A 20,176-nucleotide genomic window follows, 5' to 3' on the forward strand; every position below is an offset into this window, starting at 1 on the left:
ATTCTCCATGGCTGGTCTGCATTCCTGTATTTTAACAGCTGCATTATATTATTTTAATGAAGCCAACTTTGATGGCTATGCTCCGTTTCTTCTGCGTCTCTGTTTTTGCTTGGTTAAAGGCTCAAAGTTTCTATTTGTGTCTCCCAAACTCCACCCCCTCCTCCCCCCTTCCTCCCACCATCCCTTTGTGAAAGGCCGTTTTGTGTTGCAGCGAGCGGAAAGGAAGTTGCTGGCTTTGTGATGGGATGTCTGTGAAGATACTGTTGACTCTGTGACTGAGTTAAAAAAAAAAAAAGTCTCTGTTAGTTTTGAGCAAATATTCTTCATAGCTCTGCAGAGGTTATAGTTGGCTGTTATTTCAGTCCAAATCCGGAATCCAAATGAAAGAAATGTACTGTGTACTCACCAGGAGTTGAACAGTTCAAAATTCATGTTCTTTCTGAGCAAATTTATTCAGTGACAGGTGTGAACAGGGAAATGCCGATACATGCATACTCTGTCTATCCGGTCTGAAAGTGATGGATTTGATTCCCTGTCAGGTCTGAATAGGCAGACATTGATCTGATTAGGTGTTGAAAGGCCCAAAATGGAAAACAACGCACAAATGTAGGGAAAGTTAACAACCTAAAGAAGTATGTGTGCAGCAGCTCACAAATATTATTACTTTAATGACCCTCTAAATTCAAGGTAGAGTCAGCAATACTAATCCAATGCACTTTTGTCTAATTCAGTGAATGTGTCCTTACAGGCTGCTGGCTGTTTGGTCTATGTGTGCATTGAAAAATACATCTGGTGTTTGCACTCATATTGGCTGTCTATGTAGGGTTGCCACCCATCCCTTAAAATATGGAATCATCCTTTATTTGACAATTCATTGTTGCGTCCCGTATTGAATCAATACGGGACGCAACAAGAAAAATACCATGTACCGTCTCTTCTACATAATGCTGGGCAGCAGAATATAACATTTCTGTCATATCACATGTAATTATTTCTTTTTGAACCAGCATGTGAGTATTCTCAAATGTATGTTTGAGTGAGGTAAAGCTCAGTTTTACATACAATGTCTCAAAGGGCTTTCCACTCATACAGCAGGTTCTTAGGCAAACTCACATGGTCTAAGTAAAATGTTAGAGGACATGAGTATCATGAGTGCAGTATATTGTGTCTGTTTTGGGCTGATCTTGTCATGTCAGGGCTTTCTTTCATCCACACAGGAAGCACAGTTGACCCCTGAACTCCAAAGTTCTGCCCCTTGAAAGAGGTTGTGGTTCTCAGTAGCATTAAAGGTTAACGCCAAACAGGAGAAACTCTCTGCAGCACTGAACTCCCCAGTTACTGATCTGTTTTCCTGCTGCCTTTCCCATTTCCCCCTTCCCACTCAGTTTTTTTCCTTTCATGGTCTTTCTCCTTCCTGTTTCGAAACATGGTGGCTTTAACTGTCTCTGTCTTTTCCTTCTGCAGTGTTGGCAGACAACCTGAAGTCCAACCCTGGGATAAAGTGGCAGTACTTCAGCTCAGAGGAGGGCATCTTCACTGTCTTCCCCGCCCACAAGTTCCACTGTAAAGGAAACTACGAGCACCGCAGCAGGTACAGAACAGCCACTACTACTTCTGTGTTATCATTGAGCCGTTTTACCGGGTAAAGAGACAAAATAATGAAGTTCCAAGTTGATACCAAATGCAATACGTCAGATATGTCATGTAGCCAACTAGATGGATAGGTAGGTCCTTAAGACTTTCATGCCCTCACAGCAAACAACCACCAAAGCTACAAGGACCTGCTGTCACTCTGCATGGTGCACATACTGCTTCAAATGGGACCACTGGAACACACCGGCCGAGGTTTAGGCCACAACGACTTGTTCCTGCCTTCATCTTCCTCCCTCTCTGCCAGTTGCTGTGGGGTGGCCCAGAGGGCATGTTGATGGCATGCTGCCCTCATACACCCTGACCACACATGCCCTTGGCAGGAATGTGGCTTTGTACCACTAAAGCCCGTTGGAATTTCACACCTCCAGTGTTGTTGGTTTTTTTGTGGCCACGGCTGAAAGACATCTCTCTCTTGCGCCCTTGTGCATTTTGCATCGGCACTTTCTTTTTTTTTTTTTTTTTTTTTTTTATCACGTCTTAAGGATTTTTTTTCTTCTTGCTGTTCAAGTCAGTGAGCTGGCGTACAGCCATGGTAGAAATGACGTTGCCTGGCTTGCTTCAAGCGTGAATGAGGCTTTGTGAGTCCTTCTTCTCCCTCTGTTAGTGTCTCCTTGTCCAGTAGACCACACACACAGAGGCTCTGACCCCCCTACACTCTGTAGCCCACAGACTTAGCACATACAGTGACACATGTCTCAAATGATAATCTTCACCAAATCCTGGCAGTATGGTAAGACTAAACAAAGTGCTTCATTCGTTCTATTTTTTATTTCTAGAATTACTTTAAAATAATAGATTTAGACCCTCTAGTGTGTCATTAGAAAAGAAGAGACATTAGTGGTTTGCAACTCAGTGACAAAAATCTGAAAAGCTGCCACGACAAATACCTGCATTGAGCCAATAAATCTGCATTCATCACAACACTGCAGGCTCTTCTCATGCAACATTTAGGTGGTTAAAAAACAATAAATTGCTCCTATATCCACATCTTTATAATACTGACGGTGTGATCAGTAACCCAATGTCATTCCTGTGAAGAACAACTGGGTTCTTAGTTGCCCTTTTACCTGAAAAAAGATAGTTTTTAAAAAATTTGCTGTTTTCGTTTCTAGAAAGTTGATGACAGTGCTGCAGTGATGTTGCTGCAGTTTGGGGTTTCCACCAGTAAACCTAATAACCATATTGCATAACTCAAAAACCACATCAGCATTAATAGAATTGTAAAATCCTTTTGAAGTTTGAGGATTTCTGAAACAATTGTAGGAAGTTTTGCACACATGGCTTTAGATTTTTAACTCTACAGTGGTGATGTGAAATGGAAAATGTGTTGAACCTGCTCCAAAACTGTACAACTGCTGCTAGAAGATGTGTTTGGGATCTATTTCTGTCTAGTCAAGGCTCTTTCCTGCCCATGTATGTGCATCTGTGTGTGTATTGTTGCAGGCCTGTGTACGTCGCTGCAGTGCGTCCGCAGTCAAAACACATCGTGGTGATGGTTGACCACGGAGCGTCTGTGACTGACACACAGCTTCAGATCGCCAGGGACTCTGCACTGGTCATTCTTAATGCCATAGATGAACATGACAAGGTTTGTGAAAGGGAACATAAGAACTATGCATAGTCAGAACTCTCTAATTTTATAACCCATTACACAATCTGAAGGACTTTATGAAATAAAGAAGTGCACTAACTTTTAGTGTCGTCGGTGTTCTTCTAACAGCTGTGTTTCAATTTCACTATTTCTCCTCTGCAGATCTCCATTTTGTCTGTGGCAGAGACAGTTCGCTCCTGCTCTCTAGACCAATGCTATAAGAGTCTGCTGTCTCCGGCCACCAGCGAGACCAAGAGGAAGATGAGCACCTTTATCTCCAACATCAAGGCCTCTGATGGAGCCACACAGCATGCTGCAGGCTTCCAGAAGGCCTTCCAGCTGCTGCGAAACACCAGCAGCATCAGCAAACAGAGCATGAGTAAGACACAGTAAAGAAGACAGCATTGTAGAATTGGGTGGGCGCTGCATGTCAGGAATGCCAAGCTGCATGTGTGTTTTGTCTTTTGCGGTTCTGTTGGCTTTAAAAGATATTAGTTGCAGTCAGTTCTGTGATTGTTTGGCTTATATGAGGTGGTATCCATAGTTGGTGTGCTGCATACACTATATGGCACCTTGCCAGTTTGTAGAAGCAGCCTGGAGGACCAGCACAGTAGCTACGCAGTGAACTTCTGTGGACAGGGTCAGCAGAAAAAATATTTTTGCTGCCTATAAAAGCCCCCTAGCTAAGGTCTCCATTTAAATGCATGCTACATTTAGAATACTTCACTGCTTTATCTTGCTCTCCCACAACTGCCAGACTCCATTGATAAAAACTGTAATTTTGCATTGCAGAACACAGGAGCTGCTGGTCTACCACTGATTGGTTACTTTGTTTTTGTGTGACTTTGGTGTTAAAGCAACAAATTGACACAGTGGCTGTTCTGTGTGGAAAAATGACTATTTTTGTCAGTGGAGTCTGCTGGCTTTGAAACATGCGATAGAACTGCTTCAGCTCTCCATCGGAAAGGGCTGTCTGACCGTGAGGTGAAGCAGTGGGAGCGATCTAAATGTAGCGTATAGTTAAAGTCACACTGATTTTCGTTGGGTGAGTAAAACAAGTTTTGCTGTTGACAGTGTCTACAGCAGTTCATCGCTTGGCTTCTGTTCTGGTCCTCCTGGCGTGTCAATTGCCATCTACTGTACATAATGCATTGGCTATTGAATAAGTACCTCCATACAACCTGACTTCAAAGAAGACAAACCATCCCTTTAACTGCCATGTGCCATGTGTGTTCCTGTCCTTTTATCAGCCACAGACATGGTGATCATCTACCTGTCATCCGGTATCACGTCTCGAGAGTCTTCGGAGCAGGAGAAGAGAGCCACGCTGAGTGTGGTCAGGGAGGAGAACCGACACCTCAACAACTCAGTCATGATCCTCACCTACGCTCTCATGAATGGTAGGCCATTCACATTTTATGTCCATGCATTCAAACATTGTCCTGTTTTCTGCTGCAAGTCAATATTCAACACAATTTGTATTTTCTCTTGCAATGAGAACAGCTTGGAAAAGGGTGCAATAATGTCTGGGCATTTAAAAGTTCAAAAGGAAAATTAAGATGAAGCAGTTTTGTATTGCTTTTGAAAATGCAGTTTTCACCTTTCCATGTGTCTGCGGTGTGATAGAAACTAGGAGAAGTGTTGTGGCCTTTTGTCTTTAACATTACAGCAGATAGTATTGCATCATTTGTTTTATTTTATTTGAATATACGATACTGTTCAAAAGTTTGGGGTCACTTAGAAATGTCTATATTTGAAAGAAAAGCAGTTTTTTTCAATGAATATAACATAAATAAATTAGAAATACAGTCTAGACATTATTAATGTGGTAATTGATGCTGATTTTTAATGGAATATCTCCATAGGGGTACAGAGGAACATTTCCAGCAACCATCACTCCTGTGTTCTAATGCTACATTGTGTTAGTTAATGGTGTTGAAAGGCTAATTGATGATTAGAAAACCCTTGTGCAATAACATTAGCACATGAATAAAAGTGTGAGTTTTCATGGAAAACATGAAATTGTCTGGGTGACCCCAAACTTGTGAACTGTAGTGTACTTTGATAGGAGTACAATCCAGCTGAAAAGTGATTTTGGGAATAAATCCCCCACATGGATCAGTTTTGTCCATAAATTTACTGAACATTTCTCTGTCTAGTGCTTCATTCCTTTTTAACTCTACCTGGAGCTGTTTCTGTGTGTTTGATAGCCTAATGTTAGATATTCTCTATTCTTGGGTACAGTGTGCTCAAGAGAAGACCGAAGGTTGGAGAGGTGCTCTGAAACCTCAAAGGCTTTTTGTTTTCTGTGTGTCTGTGCATTGGTCTGTGGTGTGTATGCTTCCTTTTTCTCTCTTATTGTCCTTGTCCATCCATCTGCATCCTCTATTTCCCGCCTCTTCTGCAACACACACAAATACACTCACCTCTGCTGCGCATGCATTAGTCCACCATTAATACAAATCATTTTTGCATCGCAGAATGGAAATGAGGTACATCTAAGAGAGGAGAGAGTGAGACTTCAAAGGGTGTGCTGCTCACTCTGTGTGACTGACAGAAGACCTTGGCTCTTTAAAGAGAGATGATGAAAAGGATGCAGAAATCTATCATCCTCTGAGTTTATTAGCATTGCATATTCAAAAAAACATTTGTTTTGTTGCTGATGCTGTTGCACACAGCTGAAAGGCTCACTGTGGGTGAGGGAGTCTTACTCCCTGCATCCTCTGCCAAATGTGAAGGGCTGATTGTTCAAGGAGATCAGCAGTCTCTTGGCAGTACAACGCACAGTTGTGTGTGTGTGTGTGTGTGTGTGTGTGTGTGTGTGTGCATGTTTGCGATGTCTCCCTCCTTTACCAAAACAGTTCATGTTACCCCAATCAAAATGCGTCTCGTCAGCCAGAAGATTTTAAGCTTTTATTCTACATTTTGTCTTATCAGTTTCTGAGGCCTTATTATATGAACCTTTCTGTCTTAGTCTATAAGTTTTTAACGTTCAAAAAATATTTTTAAAATGCCAATCGCATTTTATGCATTTCCGCATTTTTTTCTTCTGCTTTGTTTAGTTAGACAAGAGTCAAAAACATGAAAATATTCAGTTCACAATCATATAAAACAGAGAAAAGGATTCACATTGTAGAAGCTGGAACCAGTAATGTGCCTTTTTCCATGGATAAATGAATTCTCTCAACTAATCAACTAATTTTCTCTGCACAATTTGATATTTGAGAGCTTTGATCTGACTGTAGGCCCATTCTCTGTAGGCACTTCAAGGTATTCAATTGAATTAGAAATAATTTCTTCTAAATTCAGTTCAAAGGTACCCAGTTCTTTTACCAGTGTGGATGTATTGTGCACATACATATTCCGCTGATGTGGTGGAGAAGAATAGAGCTTTCATGTTAAAAAAAAAAAAAAAAAAGGTTCTTAAAAGTACAGTAAGAGTTATAATTAAACAATTTAGGCAAAAACAGCAATTAGTTCTGTACACACCGTATGATTTAGCTGCAAAGAAAAGGTGGAGGAGATGATTGTTTGCAATGTAAACAATGCAAGTTGTGAAAATTTGTCAAAAATTTCACACCAAAACATTTCAAACATCATATTTGTTTTGTGATGACAGAAATGTATTCAACGTCTTTGCTAGACCTCCATTGTACACACTGTGTTCTTATTTAAACAGAAACCCTGACTGCAGACATGAGTATTACTTTTAACACATTCATTTCCTCAAAAAATTCTAATATTTGGCATGTCAGGATCATCGATTCTCATTACAGTAAGAACACCAGAGTTGCTTCTCTCATGAATAAAAGTGAGCAGATACCTGTGCTGTCAGCAAAATTTCCACTTTGTGTTCATTTGACACTGCCACCCATGGCGACATTGCCTCCGTCTATGGCTCAGCGTGGTGATCAAAAGAGCAGAGCCTTGGCATTAGAAAGGGATTCTGCTGTAATCCAGTCAATGATTGGGTACTGGCAGACATTCTGCTCTATCCCTCCCAATAGAACGTGGGATGCCAAATGTTCCAGGTGACAGCTGTGGGGGCCAGCCACAGTTACCCATCCTCCTCTAAATGACCTTATGAGGCTTGGAAAGATAAAGTCTGAAGTGTGCATTAGCGTCTCAGTTTTATGTTTTCTTTAAAGTGATGAGGGATTTATTTGTGTCATGGTCTCTGAGCTTCACAGATGACAGCTGGCTTTGGCAGAAAAAGCTTACAGAGATGGTGACGCAGGATCACAAGTCAGGGCCTGCATGTATGAAATATCTCGGCTGTGGTTGCCAAATCAGTTTAGGAAATTCATATGGCAGCATTTACAATGATCCAGTTTAATGCAAGTGCTTTGCTGCTCGACCGTGTGAACTGCACCAGGTTAATTGTTCTAAAAATAAAATTGTCGTCGAAAGAAATGCTTTGAATTCAGCCTCTGGTGGCATGAGTGGGATTCTATCTTCCAGCTCCTTCAAAGAATTGTTTTTTTCCAGCTAGAGGGAAGAGAAAACCTTGGGTTGAGTCATGTGCTCTGATGTGAAAAGTTGTTTACTCATTTTAGCTCACTTTCGACCACTCCCTCCTCTTTTTATTTGCACAGTCACTCCGTTCAATAAACCTGTAGGCATGCCATCAGTTATGAATTTATACTTAATATCCAGGTTTTAATAAGTCAAACAAAGTTCGTCATCGACTCTCCGTTTCTTGCCTTTAACTCACTATCCAAACTTCTCCCTCTTTGTGTAGAGGGAGTTACAGGCCTGAAGGAGCTGGCCTTCCTGAGGGACCTTGCAGAGCAGAATTCAGTGAAGTACGGCGTCGACCGAATGTCCGACCGAGATCGATCCTCGGTGGCGTCCTCGTCTGGATCAGCAGGAGTTTCCATGATGCCGGTGGTGAAGGGTAGCATGATGGTGCTGAACCAACTGAGCAACCTGGAGACAACAGTGGGACGCTTTTACATCAACCTGCCCAACCGTATGATAGACCTGGCCCGCTTCAGCCTGCCCTACGCTGACCCCATGGGAGATGGTGAGTAGACCTAAAACAAGCTCCGGTCTAAACAGATATCAAATCAGCACCATTTTAGTAATTCAGAGCAACTTCAAATGATTATTTATTTTTTACAAATGCACTTCTGTAGTAATAAACAACTGGAGGTAAAATAATACTCTGCTGAAATCTAAGTAAGTTGTAAATGTTAATATTTGAGTCACAATTTTCATAAATTAACAGCATATGTGGTTACTAGTTGTACCAGTAAATGCTGTAATTTTATGATGGAATTTAGGGGTCGACTGATTTGTTTGTTTTGTTTGTTTTTTCATAGCTGATATAAGTAGCAATTAGAAAAGCACTCAGAGAGCGCAGTACTCTGCCAAGGCTGTGCATTCCCCCATATGGCATTGTCAGAAATACAGCATTTTTTGTAGAAATGCAGCATTTGTTTATTAGTAATTGATAATCAGAAATTAGGGCAACATAGAATGTGGCCATTAATTATGTACCCACAAACAAAATGACCTTGTGCTGACCACAGGTGTGTGTTATGCATGTGTACGTTATGTACAGATACTGAATCGCATGACCTAAATATGTAGCGGGAGGCGGGAATTGATGGGACTCGGAAACACCCCCACAATTTAATCAGTTGTTCCTTGTATAACTTTTGATGGATAAGTCTCCATAAGTCCGCAGGGCTCAATTTGTATTAGGATCGCAATCATGTGATCGTCAACAGGCAGCTGACATAGTGTTCAGTTGTTGTCAAAGTTACAATGATGCAGTGCCGCTATCTCTCATTGATAAAAAAAATCTTTAACAAACCCGTGGATCCAGACTATAAGCTGCATTGCTTTCAAAATGTAATCAGTTGATCTTTGTGTCATTTCTGACCTTCCCTGAAAATTTCATACAAATGCGTTATTATGTTTTTGAGTAACATTGGTAACAGACGGACAAACAGACAGACAAACCAACGCCAATTGCCACATAATTTCGCTGCTTTCCTTGGCGGAGTAATTATTAGTAAGGGAAATGTGCAATAAAAATGAAAATCTTGTTGCCATAATTTAGAAGGACACAAACTCCAACGCAAAGCTTTGTTGAAATTCCTTTGATTATTCATGTTACACACGTTTATCACATGTATAACCCCTCACATGAATTAGTGCTGCACAGGTAGCATTGGTTCCCTTGTTCAAAAGAGTCAGCAACAGCCTGAAGTAGTCAACAACTCACTGTGGCAATACTTAATACTGATTTAGCGTCAAAAAGTGTGGAAAATTATTTATTGTCATGTTTTGAAGGCACATTTTTGATTATTGTAGTCAGCGCTAAGCGTTGTGACTGTTTCACAATAAAAGCACCCCCTTTTTTGCCACTTGAGCACTTAATGTGAGCCGCAGCTGTCAACGAGTCTAATTAAGCTGTATGAGAGGAAGGATACAAAACTAAGCTGATTTTTGTTGATGATGATCAATGTATCAGACTAACCTAAAATGTTGCAACAACCTCACTTAGATGCTTGTTCTTCTTTCTCCAGGGTTTATTATGACTGTGAGCCGGCCGTGTTATTTTGGCAACCTTCTCCTGGGCGTGGTCGGCGTGGATGTGAACTTGGCCTACATCTTGGAGGACGTCACCTACTATCAGGACTCTCTGGCTTCATACACCTTCCTTATTGACAACAAAGGTCAGTCACAGACACAGGTAGCAGTCGCCTCTGTGCAGACGTTTTCTTAAGCACCCGACTCTTCCACTTGAACGCATAAGAAGCAGGATTATCTGGTACTTCAGTTTTTACAAGTTGTGGGCAGCAGTATTAGCAGTTGTGTTTGTAGATGTGTTTTTCAAATGAGGCTTTAAAGCTGTCTCATGTGCAGTCGTAACAGTACAGCCAGGTTATGCAAAACACAGCAGAACAAATCAAAGCCACACTTGGCCCGTGGCTTAGATTTCTAGGCTAGTAACTCAGCAATCATCAAACAGGAACACTCCTGCAGTGTCTCAGACTCTAGCGGCCGACAAAACATTTCTGCACCTATTCAGGGTATCAATCTTTATTAGTTACAGCCTTTGAGAAGCACTCTGAGCACATTTTGGTGTTTTTGTTTCACATACAAATAGAATTACACTTTATTTTGTCTGTTTCAACTTCCTCCACAGCCATTATCCCTTATTAGACTTAATTGACATGGTGTAGGTAGCGGTGGCATTTCTTTGGCATTGCAGCCTGAGCTGAGCCATGCCTCAGCGCATTGCCTCAGTGCAGGGCAGTTAGCGCTCGTGTCCGGTCTTGGTTTGTCTTGGCCTCAGCTAAGGGGGTCTTGACTCAACTACTGGAACAGCACAACAGGTAGGTTGTGCACTGTGGGCCTGGAGAGAAGTGACATTAATGGGCAGGATTCTGCTAGATGGCACTACAACTACAGATCGGTAGCCTTCACTCATACTGAGCAATACCGAGTGAAAAATGTGAAAACAAAATAAAAATTATCGAAGTACAGACAGACTTTTTATTGCGTTTACATAGATTTTCGCTTATGTTTTTAGCACTCCCTGTAAAATTTTACTTTATAAATGTAGTAGTGGCAATTTTAGACTTAGTTGTCGCTTAGCTCTTGGTCCAGAATTCACTTTCAGTTCTTGCTCTTTATTTCTGAAAGTGCACTACATCCATTGCTGCCCACACAGAGGTGAATTTGAGAAATGTCAGGAGTCGGAATGTCAAGAATGTTGAGAAAAAAAAAGTTTTGAGTTGCTTGCAGATCTTTTACTTTACACGGTTTTAAAAATGCAGCCTTTTCCAAGTACAGTAAAAGTCTAAAATGTAGTTTTTTTATTTTTTTTTTTAACAAAACATCAAGTGTAAATTTATACTTTTGACTTAAAATTTAAAAGAATATAGTAGAAAACACGGGGGCAGGTTTATCGATCTGTGTTGACAGGTAACAGGAGCAACAATAAACTGACATAATTCGTGTTTGGTTTCGGACCTCGAAGATAGTGTTATGTTAATCAGAGGGATGGAGTTGAGGGGATTTTTTAACAGGTGAAGAGAAAGTAGGAAAACTTTCTGAGGAGCTTAGAAGAGGGACAAGTAAAGGATGGGTAGAAGACTTTAAGCACTGACAGTAAGAATTAAAGATGGGAGGAGAGAGGTGGGGTGAAGTAAATGGGAGCAAAGTCATAAAACGTGCAGAGTAAATAACATTTACTCAACTCACCTGGAAGGTTGGAATTAATGTAGAATTTTTCACTAATAAAGCTAATTATAGCCAGTTAATTTATTCAGCTGTGTGAGTTCTGCTCCTTTGCTGTGCCTTTAAGTGACTCTTTCTTTCCTCTAAAATGTTTGTTATTGTAATAAGTATGCCACCAAATTATGGCTTATTACTGCACCATGCTTATTAGTGCTGCAACTCCATAAACATTGACAAATTACTCCAATTAAAGCTATTAGGAGGCATTCAAATCGTCTGCTGCCAACTGGAGTTTAAGGTAAATACAATTAAGTAAATATGCAGCGAACAAAATGCTTCCAGACTGAAGAGTCACAAACAGACAAGTGTATTTTTTTATATGCTTGCATGAGGAACATTTACTTTATCTCATTTTGACTTTTTTAAGCTGTGTGTGTTGATCAGAATTAAGCAAACCTCCGCCTGAACTGCGTTTTATGTCCAGATGTGTGTATGATGTGTACTGTAGTTTACTGTTGTGAATAAGATAAGAAAAAGCTTGGATAACGCAGCAGATGGAGTCTGAAACACCACACATGCTGTTTTCTGCAGCTACTTTTATACATCTTTTGTGCACACTCTCTTTGTTTATTTATTTTAGTAAATATAGATTGTAAATTATTACCAAAAAAACACGGTTTTGTTTGTTTACTCCCTTTAAAACAGATGAGCTTTCAGACTAGAATCTTGGGGGCTTTTTGGTTCTTCCAAAATGATTACGGCAGCTGTTAAGAGTGTTGTTTATCACAGCGCTACTGGAGAAAACTGTGTGCCACTGGGCTTCTGTAGAACATTTTGATGGTCCTGTTCTTCTACTCGATGAATGGGGAGCAGCATTAAAATGAGAATTGTTCATTTTGGCTATCGAATCATGCTTTAAAAAGTAACAGTAGTATGAGTAATTGTGCAGTGTGACTACGCTTTGATAGCACCTTGTTCGACAGTAACCACCAAATACACAGCAGTTGCTGTTCTAATCATGTATGCAGCTGTTTTTTAAAAATAGTTTTGTGTCTGTTGTTTTTTCTGTTTCAACACAAGCCCAAAATATGCACGATGTTACAACTGGTTGTTTGATTTTTCCAGGTTACACCCTGATGCATCCTTCCCTAACACGGCCCTACCTCATGACAGAGCCTCCCCTGCACACAGATATCATCCACTATGAGAACATCCCAGGATTCCCTGCTGTCCGACAGAACATCCTCAGGTGAGGAAAAGATTAATAACAGCTAGGTGAAATCAGAAGCAGTTTTAAAGTTTAGAATTGGCTTGAGAAATAATCTAAAACCAGAATTCCTCCAGCTATGGATACATAGATTTTGTGTGCATTTTTTTTTTTGCAGCCTCCCTTTGGGCAGCCAAGTCATCGCTGTGCCAGTGAACTCCTCTCTGTCATGGCATACCAACCGACTCAGGGACAACAGCAAAGATGCATATAATGTCAGCTATGCCTGGAAACTGGTGGGTGTCCCTATAGACTTTCATACACCTAAATGCTATTTAGAAGTCCTTGTATAGTACACACAACATCTTTCACTTATTCCAAAGAGAAAAAAAATCCTTTTCTAATACGGAGTCAAATAAATGATGCAAGAAGATTCAATAATTTGTTGCCAGGGAATACTTCACTTTTATTTCAGTGCCAGCATCCCAGAGTAAGTATAAGCAAAAGGATCGTACCTCTGAGGCAGAACAAGTGCTTGCAGTCACTCGTTGGCTCTGGTCCATTGAGCCATTATTGTGGTGGAACAAAAACGATTCATTTACTTTCTTTCCATCTCCTCGCTCTCTGTCTAAAGCTCTTTATCATTACTGTACCGGTGTCTAAAAGCAGTTCAGAGATTTATGCTTCCTCTCTGTCTTTACGTCCCCACCAAACCCCCACCACCTTAAATTAGTTGATGTAATAAAAACCAAGTGCTTCCACACCCAGAAAAACTGTCTATCCCTCGAATCTGCTTTTCCTCTCAGACCCAGAAGTGTCATGTTTTAGGAGCAAATGGCAACAGCACAGCAATAACATCACGAGTCTTTTTGCTTTCTGACATTTAGAATTTTTGGCAGGAGCAGAAATATCACACTTAATTTAGGCATTTCATTTTGGCCTTTTTTTTAAAAGCTTTTGACATTTAGTTTTTTTTTCCCCGCACAGGCACGAGAGTTCAAACACGTCACCTTTGCCATGAGTTTGGCAGCTGTTTTTTTTTTTTTTTTGAATGAGCTTTACAGAGCCAGAAAAGGGGTAAATGACCTAGAAAGCAACAATCGAGTTTCCACTTCATTCTGTCCTTTGTTGGACAAGTAATGTCCAGGAGGCCCCTTTAAGAGTATATCTTCTATTAACATTTGTGTTTATTATCAGAATTAAAACAAATATACCTTAAAAATATGATGCTAAGGCATTTTGTCCTCATGAGTTATCAGAACTTTGTAGATCTTTCTGCAAACTATTTATGTGTTTTGCAGTTTGCATGATTTATCAACTAAGTGAACTAACCACTGGCCCTGCAGGGTTAATTTAGAACTGGTGTGGTGAAAGCAGTTGTTAAACCGAGCACATTTATCTCTGCCTGAGGCCCATAAAACACAGGCAGTGATGGCTGACAGTAAACATTGAAATAGAGAACCATTAGAGATGGGTGGTGTCAGATTCTCAGAATCTCATGGCTATTAATTTGGATGCTTTTGGAGTGGAGTCTACAAACTAAGTCAACACATTGTGTTTTGCTGATAAGCTCACCACAAAAAGGGAATTCTGTCGTACGTTAGACTAAAGGGATCACCTGCCAAGAAATATACAGAAGGTAACCCCCACTTACCCTCTGTGCGTTCTATAGTATTCCCATGTTGATGCTGGATAATAAAGCTGCTGATATTCTACTTTTTTTAGTCTGCTAATCCTATAGAAAGATTAAAACCAGCAATGAATTGATCCCTCTAAGTATTAGCAGCCAAATCCTAGTACAGGTTATTCCTCTGTGTCGCTCTGCTCCATTGTTGACCAAATACTTTTAAAAAGACATCAGTGAGCACACGTTGCAAATTATTGCACTAGGTAACCTATATCTTCATTTCAATAGCACTGAACACTCTAGTTTATTCTAAATAAGTCCCAATAGTGTGGTGTAATATTTTTTGGGTACGATGTGCTAAAAGTAAAAGAAAATATAATTATGTCAAATGCTATTAGACTGAAAACCAGAATTAAAACATATGTATAAAATACATAATGATGAATATTCTAGTAATCACTGATGTTTTGATGGTATGGTGTGTGTCTGTGGAGGACACACACACACGTGTATAGCTGGAAGATCACAAAGTATAACCTGCAACTTTGGTGTGAAAATACATGCCTTTTAGCAAATTATATGTGGTTTACTCAAAACATAATGGTGTCAACTTAAAGCAATATAACTTTTAAAAGAGGAGTATCAGAAACATAATACATAAAGGTATAATATGCATGAAATCTGTCTCAAGGTAATAGGGCAAAATCTAAACGTGTCTGGGCAAGTTCTCCGTAAAACATGACCTAATGATAACCCAATGCGCATGTTTTCTGTAGGGAGTGATCAGGGGTGAAATATGATAACCTGACGTCATAATCTGACCAATAGATTTAGAAAAGTGTAATGGTGTCAAAACTGTCACTCCTATCATACGCCCTGTAAATGTGGAAGAATGACCAACTCTCACAGCATAAAAGACAGTGACCAGCTCAGTATCTCTGGTTTTCTTGGGGTGTTAATCACTGCTAAGAACTACTCCTGGATTTATGTTGACAAAAAAAATCCTGCTGCCCTTGAATGCTGACTTCTCTTGGTGATTTATTTTTTTTTTTTTTTGAAGATCTTTAACATTTGAACACGGTCAAGTCTTAGACTCTGGCCCATGATTTGTGACTTAGATTCCACTTCATCACTAGCACCGCAGCTAAAAATATTCCCCAACAAACACGCTCTTTACCTCTGTTTGAACAGCAGTTTCTAAAAACCACAACACTCAGCAGTTTAAGGAAATTCTTCTTGAAGAACAAGACCATGCATTTGGGAGCCATAATCATTTAAATCATCAGAAGAATGAAGAAGTTTTGGGCTGAGAGCCATAGATATGAGACGTTCCGAAATGTCAAGAGATTTAGCTGATTTTGGTGTTTTAATCAGATTTATTGAGAATAACAAAACTATTGAATATCATCACACGTATCCTTTAATGTAAAATATAAATTAATATTCCTTTTCTCTTTTGCTTGTCTTCCAGGTTCAAGACACATCTTTCATCCTGTGCATTGTTTACGTGCAGCCAGAGATCCCAGTGAAGCAGCTGAAGAACCTGAACACAGCACCCAGCTCCAAGCTGCTGTACCACCGTCTAGACCTGCTGGGCCAGCCCAGCTCCTGCCTGCACTTCAAACAACTCGCCACTGTCGGTAGGAAAAGTGCCACAATCTACAGACATGGACTAATATATGATGCCATGAAGAAGTAGCCGTGTTTTTATCCATAGTCGGCTCCAAAACATTGATTAGCAACTCTGACTGTCCCTCTTTCCCTCTTCTGTCTCCTTCCCAGAGTCCCCCACCGTGATGTTGGCAGCTGGTAGTTTCTCTTCTCCCTATGAGCACCTCAGTCAGCCAGAAACAAAGCGTATGGTGGAACATTACACTGCCTACCTGAGTGATAACACCAGGCTCATAGCCAACCCAGGCCTCAAGGTACACAAGCATAAAAGCCTGGAAACACTCAAGCAACTCACGGCAAAGATTAGCCTGAATCTTGTTTACATGACAGAAAGAATTTAAAGTGTTAACAAATATTGTTGCTCAAATAAATAAAAACACAGTCAATGCGTCACTTTCCCATATCCTTGGTAGCTTAATGGATTTTTGAACATCCAAGTTCTTGGAAGTTCTTTTTAGGTGTTCTTTATTCCAACATCTGGCACACATGTCAAGCTTTGCAAGCTCCTTACATTACAACGGAAATTCAGCAGAATTCAAATGATGTTCTGCATCTTTAAGAAGGGGACAAACCCCCACATGGGTTCTGGCATTCTGTGTGCATTCCTGTCCTGGGGGGAGTTAGAGTTTGAACTCCAAACCCCAGTCTCAGCGCTGATTCCCAGGCTAGTCTTAAAGACCCCCTCCAGTGACCTCATCACCCCTTTCAAACTTAGATGCGTGTCTGAAAATGGTTCAGGGATGTGATGTTGGAGAGCTTTCAGGCTAATCAAGTCACAATATCTAAATGCGGGTTTTTAAAAAAAAGTTTTTGATTTCTCGGTCACACTTTACGTTCTCTTTAGCAGGAATAGAATTATAGGATTTCCATTTTCGGTGCAGGATAGAAGAGTACTGTTAAACCTTTTTCATGTAAAACAATTCATGTTTTTCTACTTTGTTTGTGGGCTGGCTGCAAGCAAAAAAAATTTGATCCAACTTGCTTTCAAGCCAACTCCAGATTAAACTTGGCGACTCCTCCCTCAACATTTTCCTCCTCTCTTTGCTTACTCCCACTTCTGTCACTGTCACTTTCTCCTCTTCTTTCCTCCCTCTCTGTCCACCTCCTCTCTCGTTTCTCTCCCTCCATCCTCTCCCCTCTGCAGTCCTCTGTCAGGAACGAGGTTATGGCAACCAGTCATGTCACGGATGAGTGGATGACACTAATGGAAATGAGTAGCCTCAACTGCTACATTGTGCGCCGTTACATAGCAACGCCCAGTGGGGTGCTCCGGATTTACCCAGGATCACTGATGGACAAAGCCTTCGACCCGACCCGCAGACAATGGTGAGGCTTACTTTGGAGGGTGTGAAGAGGGAGAGAAAGGAGTGAAGGCGTGTGTGTACATGTGTGTTTTGGGGGAGAAAAAGGAAGTCTGAGATAGTTTTGGGTAAGTGGGAGTTAAAGAGAAAATGTGTGTCTTTATTGAGTTCAATCCAGGTAAGACTCTCTCAGTAGAGTGTGGAATAGTAATCAGTTGGCTACTGAAACTTTTAAAGTAAGATTTATGATATAACTTAGCAGGAAATAATGTGGGTACATCCACATTAGGCTGGTGAAGCAAAGTTTGTGTGTAAATCTTAGAATACTGGAAGAGATCTTGTGTTGAACTGTGTTACCCCTTTGAGACAGTGTTTCCCCCTCAAAAGACTGTTGTTCCCTGGTTCAGTTAGGGTAAGAGGCAGCATACTGATTGGGAAACACAACAGCAGTTGAGTGTATGCAAGTCAAGTGGAGATGTTGCAAGTTTTAAATGCCAATATAGCCAAAGAGCTGTGGTCACTAGCCTTTACGTGTTTGGATTTTGTTATGTTTGTCAGGTGTTAGGCTAACCCTAACCCTGCTAACCCTAACCCTTCACATAAAAACAGTGTTTCCAAATGTAGACAACTTAATGCAGATGTAGCCTAAGATGGTCCCAGTTTCATTTTCTAACTCTCTGGCTGTTCCTTGCTGTGTAGGTACCAGCATGCTGTGGCTAACCCCGGCCTCATCACCTTCACGGGTCCATACCTGGATGTGGGCGGGGCAGGCTATGTTGTCACCATCAGCCACACCATCCACGCCTCCAGGTAAGAGTGCTGGGAATACTTGTACGTCAGTGAATGTGATCATATTTTACTGTACCGGAGCAAAACACGAGTCTGTTTCCTCGTGTATCGGTTTCATTGAATTGCTCACTTGCAGTAAGCATTTAATGACTGACAAATTTGTGTGAATCTTTACACCTTGGCAATAAAATTATCAGCTTTTCTTATTAGATACTGCTTAACAGATTCACTGTTGTTATGAGCCAAGACATCATTGCAGGCAGCCAGGCTCTCAGCCCAGAAGTCATTTCAGCCAGACTGCACCATCTCTGAAGACAGGAAATAATTTGAGGGAAACTAAAGGAGACCATTGACCATTTTTGCTTCGGGGCTGTTTAGTCAGTGACATGATATCCTTCAACCAAATGGTCTGGGTTCAGTCACAATTATCTTCAAGTATCTGCTCTTCCAAAGTGCCCTCGAGCAAGTTAGTGTCTGCTACCAACTCCTGGTTTTGTGCAGGAGGAAAAGCCAAATTACAAATTTTAGTGTTACACCCTGTCCTTTGGCCCACTTACCATAGAAGCGATTGCAAAATATTTTCTACACAGACGTCTGTGCTTGGAAGGCTGCAAGTATTTGTTTCTAGTCCAGTGAACTTGAAGTACAACTCACCACGATGGCCACAGCTCTGCTCTCAGCAGTACAATATGAGCTGTTTACCACGGTGCATGCAAGAGTTCAGTATATACACAAACACTCAGTATCAGTGTGTTTGATAAGTCAAGATTAAGGCGCTGTTGTACACTCGCTCAGTGAGCATAACAGCATAAGAGTCTGTAGTAAACAGATTTCAAGAGAACCTGCAGATGCTTGTCTGTGTGGCATTTTCTGTGTTTAATTGGGATTTTTCATCTCCAAACATTTATGCTTTTCCTAAAGTTCTGTAGAAAAGTAGGGTTACTTGTGGAATAACTATACAGTATAATGACTTTATAAGTAGTCAGCGCACACCTTACTTCACAATCACACTACAGTTTGACTCTAAACTTTTACATTTCTCAGATTTTCAATCCCCTTGATGCGTTTTCTCCATGCATCTTGTACTCTGTCTGCAGCTCTCAGATGGCCCCTGGATATGCTGTTGCAGTGATGGGTATTGACTTCACACTTCGCTACTTCTATAAGGTCCTGTTGGACTTGTTGCCCATCTGCAACCAGGACAAAGGCAACAAGATCAGGTAGGAAGAGGACGGTCCACTCCTTTTCTTTTACACTTTCCTCTTTCCATTTCGTGTTGAATTTCTTTAATACATTTCTGTTTTACCGAGTAAGGAAAAAAAGGAAGACATAAGCTGATTATCATGACATTCCTGCTGGAGATGTGGCGTTGCCATTGCCTCTGTCCTGCACATTCTCTCCAGCTTTTATGTCTGTCTTTTGTTTTCTTCATCCCTTTTCCTTTCAGTCCCTTCTCTAAAAATCTCCACTCCTTCCCCTGTCTGTCTAGCCTTTCTCTCTCCACTTCCTTCATGCTCTCTCTGTTGGTGTCCAGAGGCCTTGTAAAACAGGATTAGCCCAAAAGGGCTTTGGGACAGTGAGAAGCAGTATTTGGCAAAATAGTTAAGCAGTGGTGGGAAACAGAATGGAGCTGTAATATGCAGATAGATGATGCGGAGTATAATACTAAGAAAAATGAGGGATCTGAGAAATGGTGGTATGTGATAGAGTGCTGGTATGCTTAATGAAAGTTTATGTTAATTATTTCAGTTGATTGACATATTTATTTGTGTACATTGTAGGTGCTTTATAATGGAAGACAGAGGCTACCTGGTCGCTCACCCGACTCTCATTGACCCCAAAGGTCATGCCCCTGCAGAGCAGCAACACATCACACACAAGGTAAAATACCCAAAGGCTAACAGACAATGTACATATCACAGCCACATATAAAGACAACAATGAATATAAATTTAACGCAGACACAAAGGGAAAAGCTCACATTGAACGTGCCTTTTAACATTGCACATGTTCAGTACTTTCTGATAGACACAAATGAACTTTCATTACTTTGTGTAGCAAACTAGAAAAAAAAATATTATCCCATACAAACAGACTCATTCTTATCCCTAAACAATCAGATTGTAAATATACACTTC

General features: G+C 40.7%; 1 protein-coding gene across 1 annotated transcript in view; it reads left to right on the forward strand.

Moving 5' to 3' along the window:
• Positions 1-20,176, forward strand: part of cachd1 (cache domain containing 1) — a 103,565-nt gene that overhangs the window by 65,412 nt on the left and 17,977 nt on the right. Inside the window, exons 5-18 of the mRNA XM_055018731.1 lie at positions 1,465-1,591; positions 3,097-3,241; positions 3,407-3,623; positions 4,495-4,644; positions 7,986-8,270; positions 9,784-9,933; positions 12,569-12,692; positions 12,829-12,946; positions 15,749-15,917; positions 16,060-16,202; positions 17,093-17,274; positions 17,949-18,059; positions 19,136-19,258; positions 19,820-19,919. Coding sequence (XP_054874706.1) covers positions 1,465-1,591; positions 3,097-3,241; positions 3,407-3,623; positions 4,495-4,644; positions 7,986-8,270; positions 9,784-9,933; positions 12,569-12,692; positions 12,829-12,946; positions 15,749-15,917; positions 16,060-16,202; positions 17,093-17,274; positions 17,949-18,059; positions 19,136-19,258; positions 19,820-19,919 — 2,144 coding nt within the window. The remainder of the gene's footprint in view (positions 1-1,464; positions 1,592-3,096; positions 3,242-3,406; positions 3,624-4,494; positions 4,645-7,985; positions 8,271-9,783; positions 9,934-12,568; positions 12,693-12,828; positions 12,947-15,748; positions 15,918-16,059; positions 16,203-17,092; positions 17,275-17,948; positions 18,060-19,135; positions 19,259-19,819; positions 19,920-20,176) is intronic.

The sequence above is a fragment of the Amphiprion ocellaris genome, chromosome 2 (assembly GCF_022539595.1).
Source record: "Amphiprion ocellaris isolate individual 3 ecotype Okinawa chromosome 2, ASM2253959v1, whole genome shotgun sequence".
Classification (NCBI taxonomy): Eukaryota; Metazoa; Chordata; class Actinopteri; family Pomacentridae; genus Amphiprion; species Amphiprion ocellaris.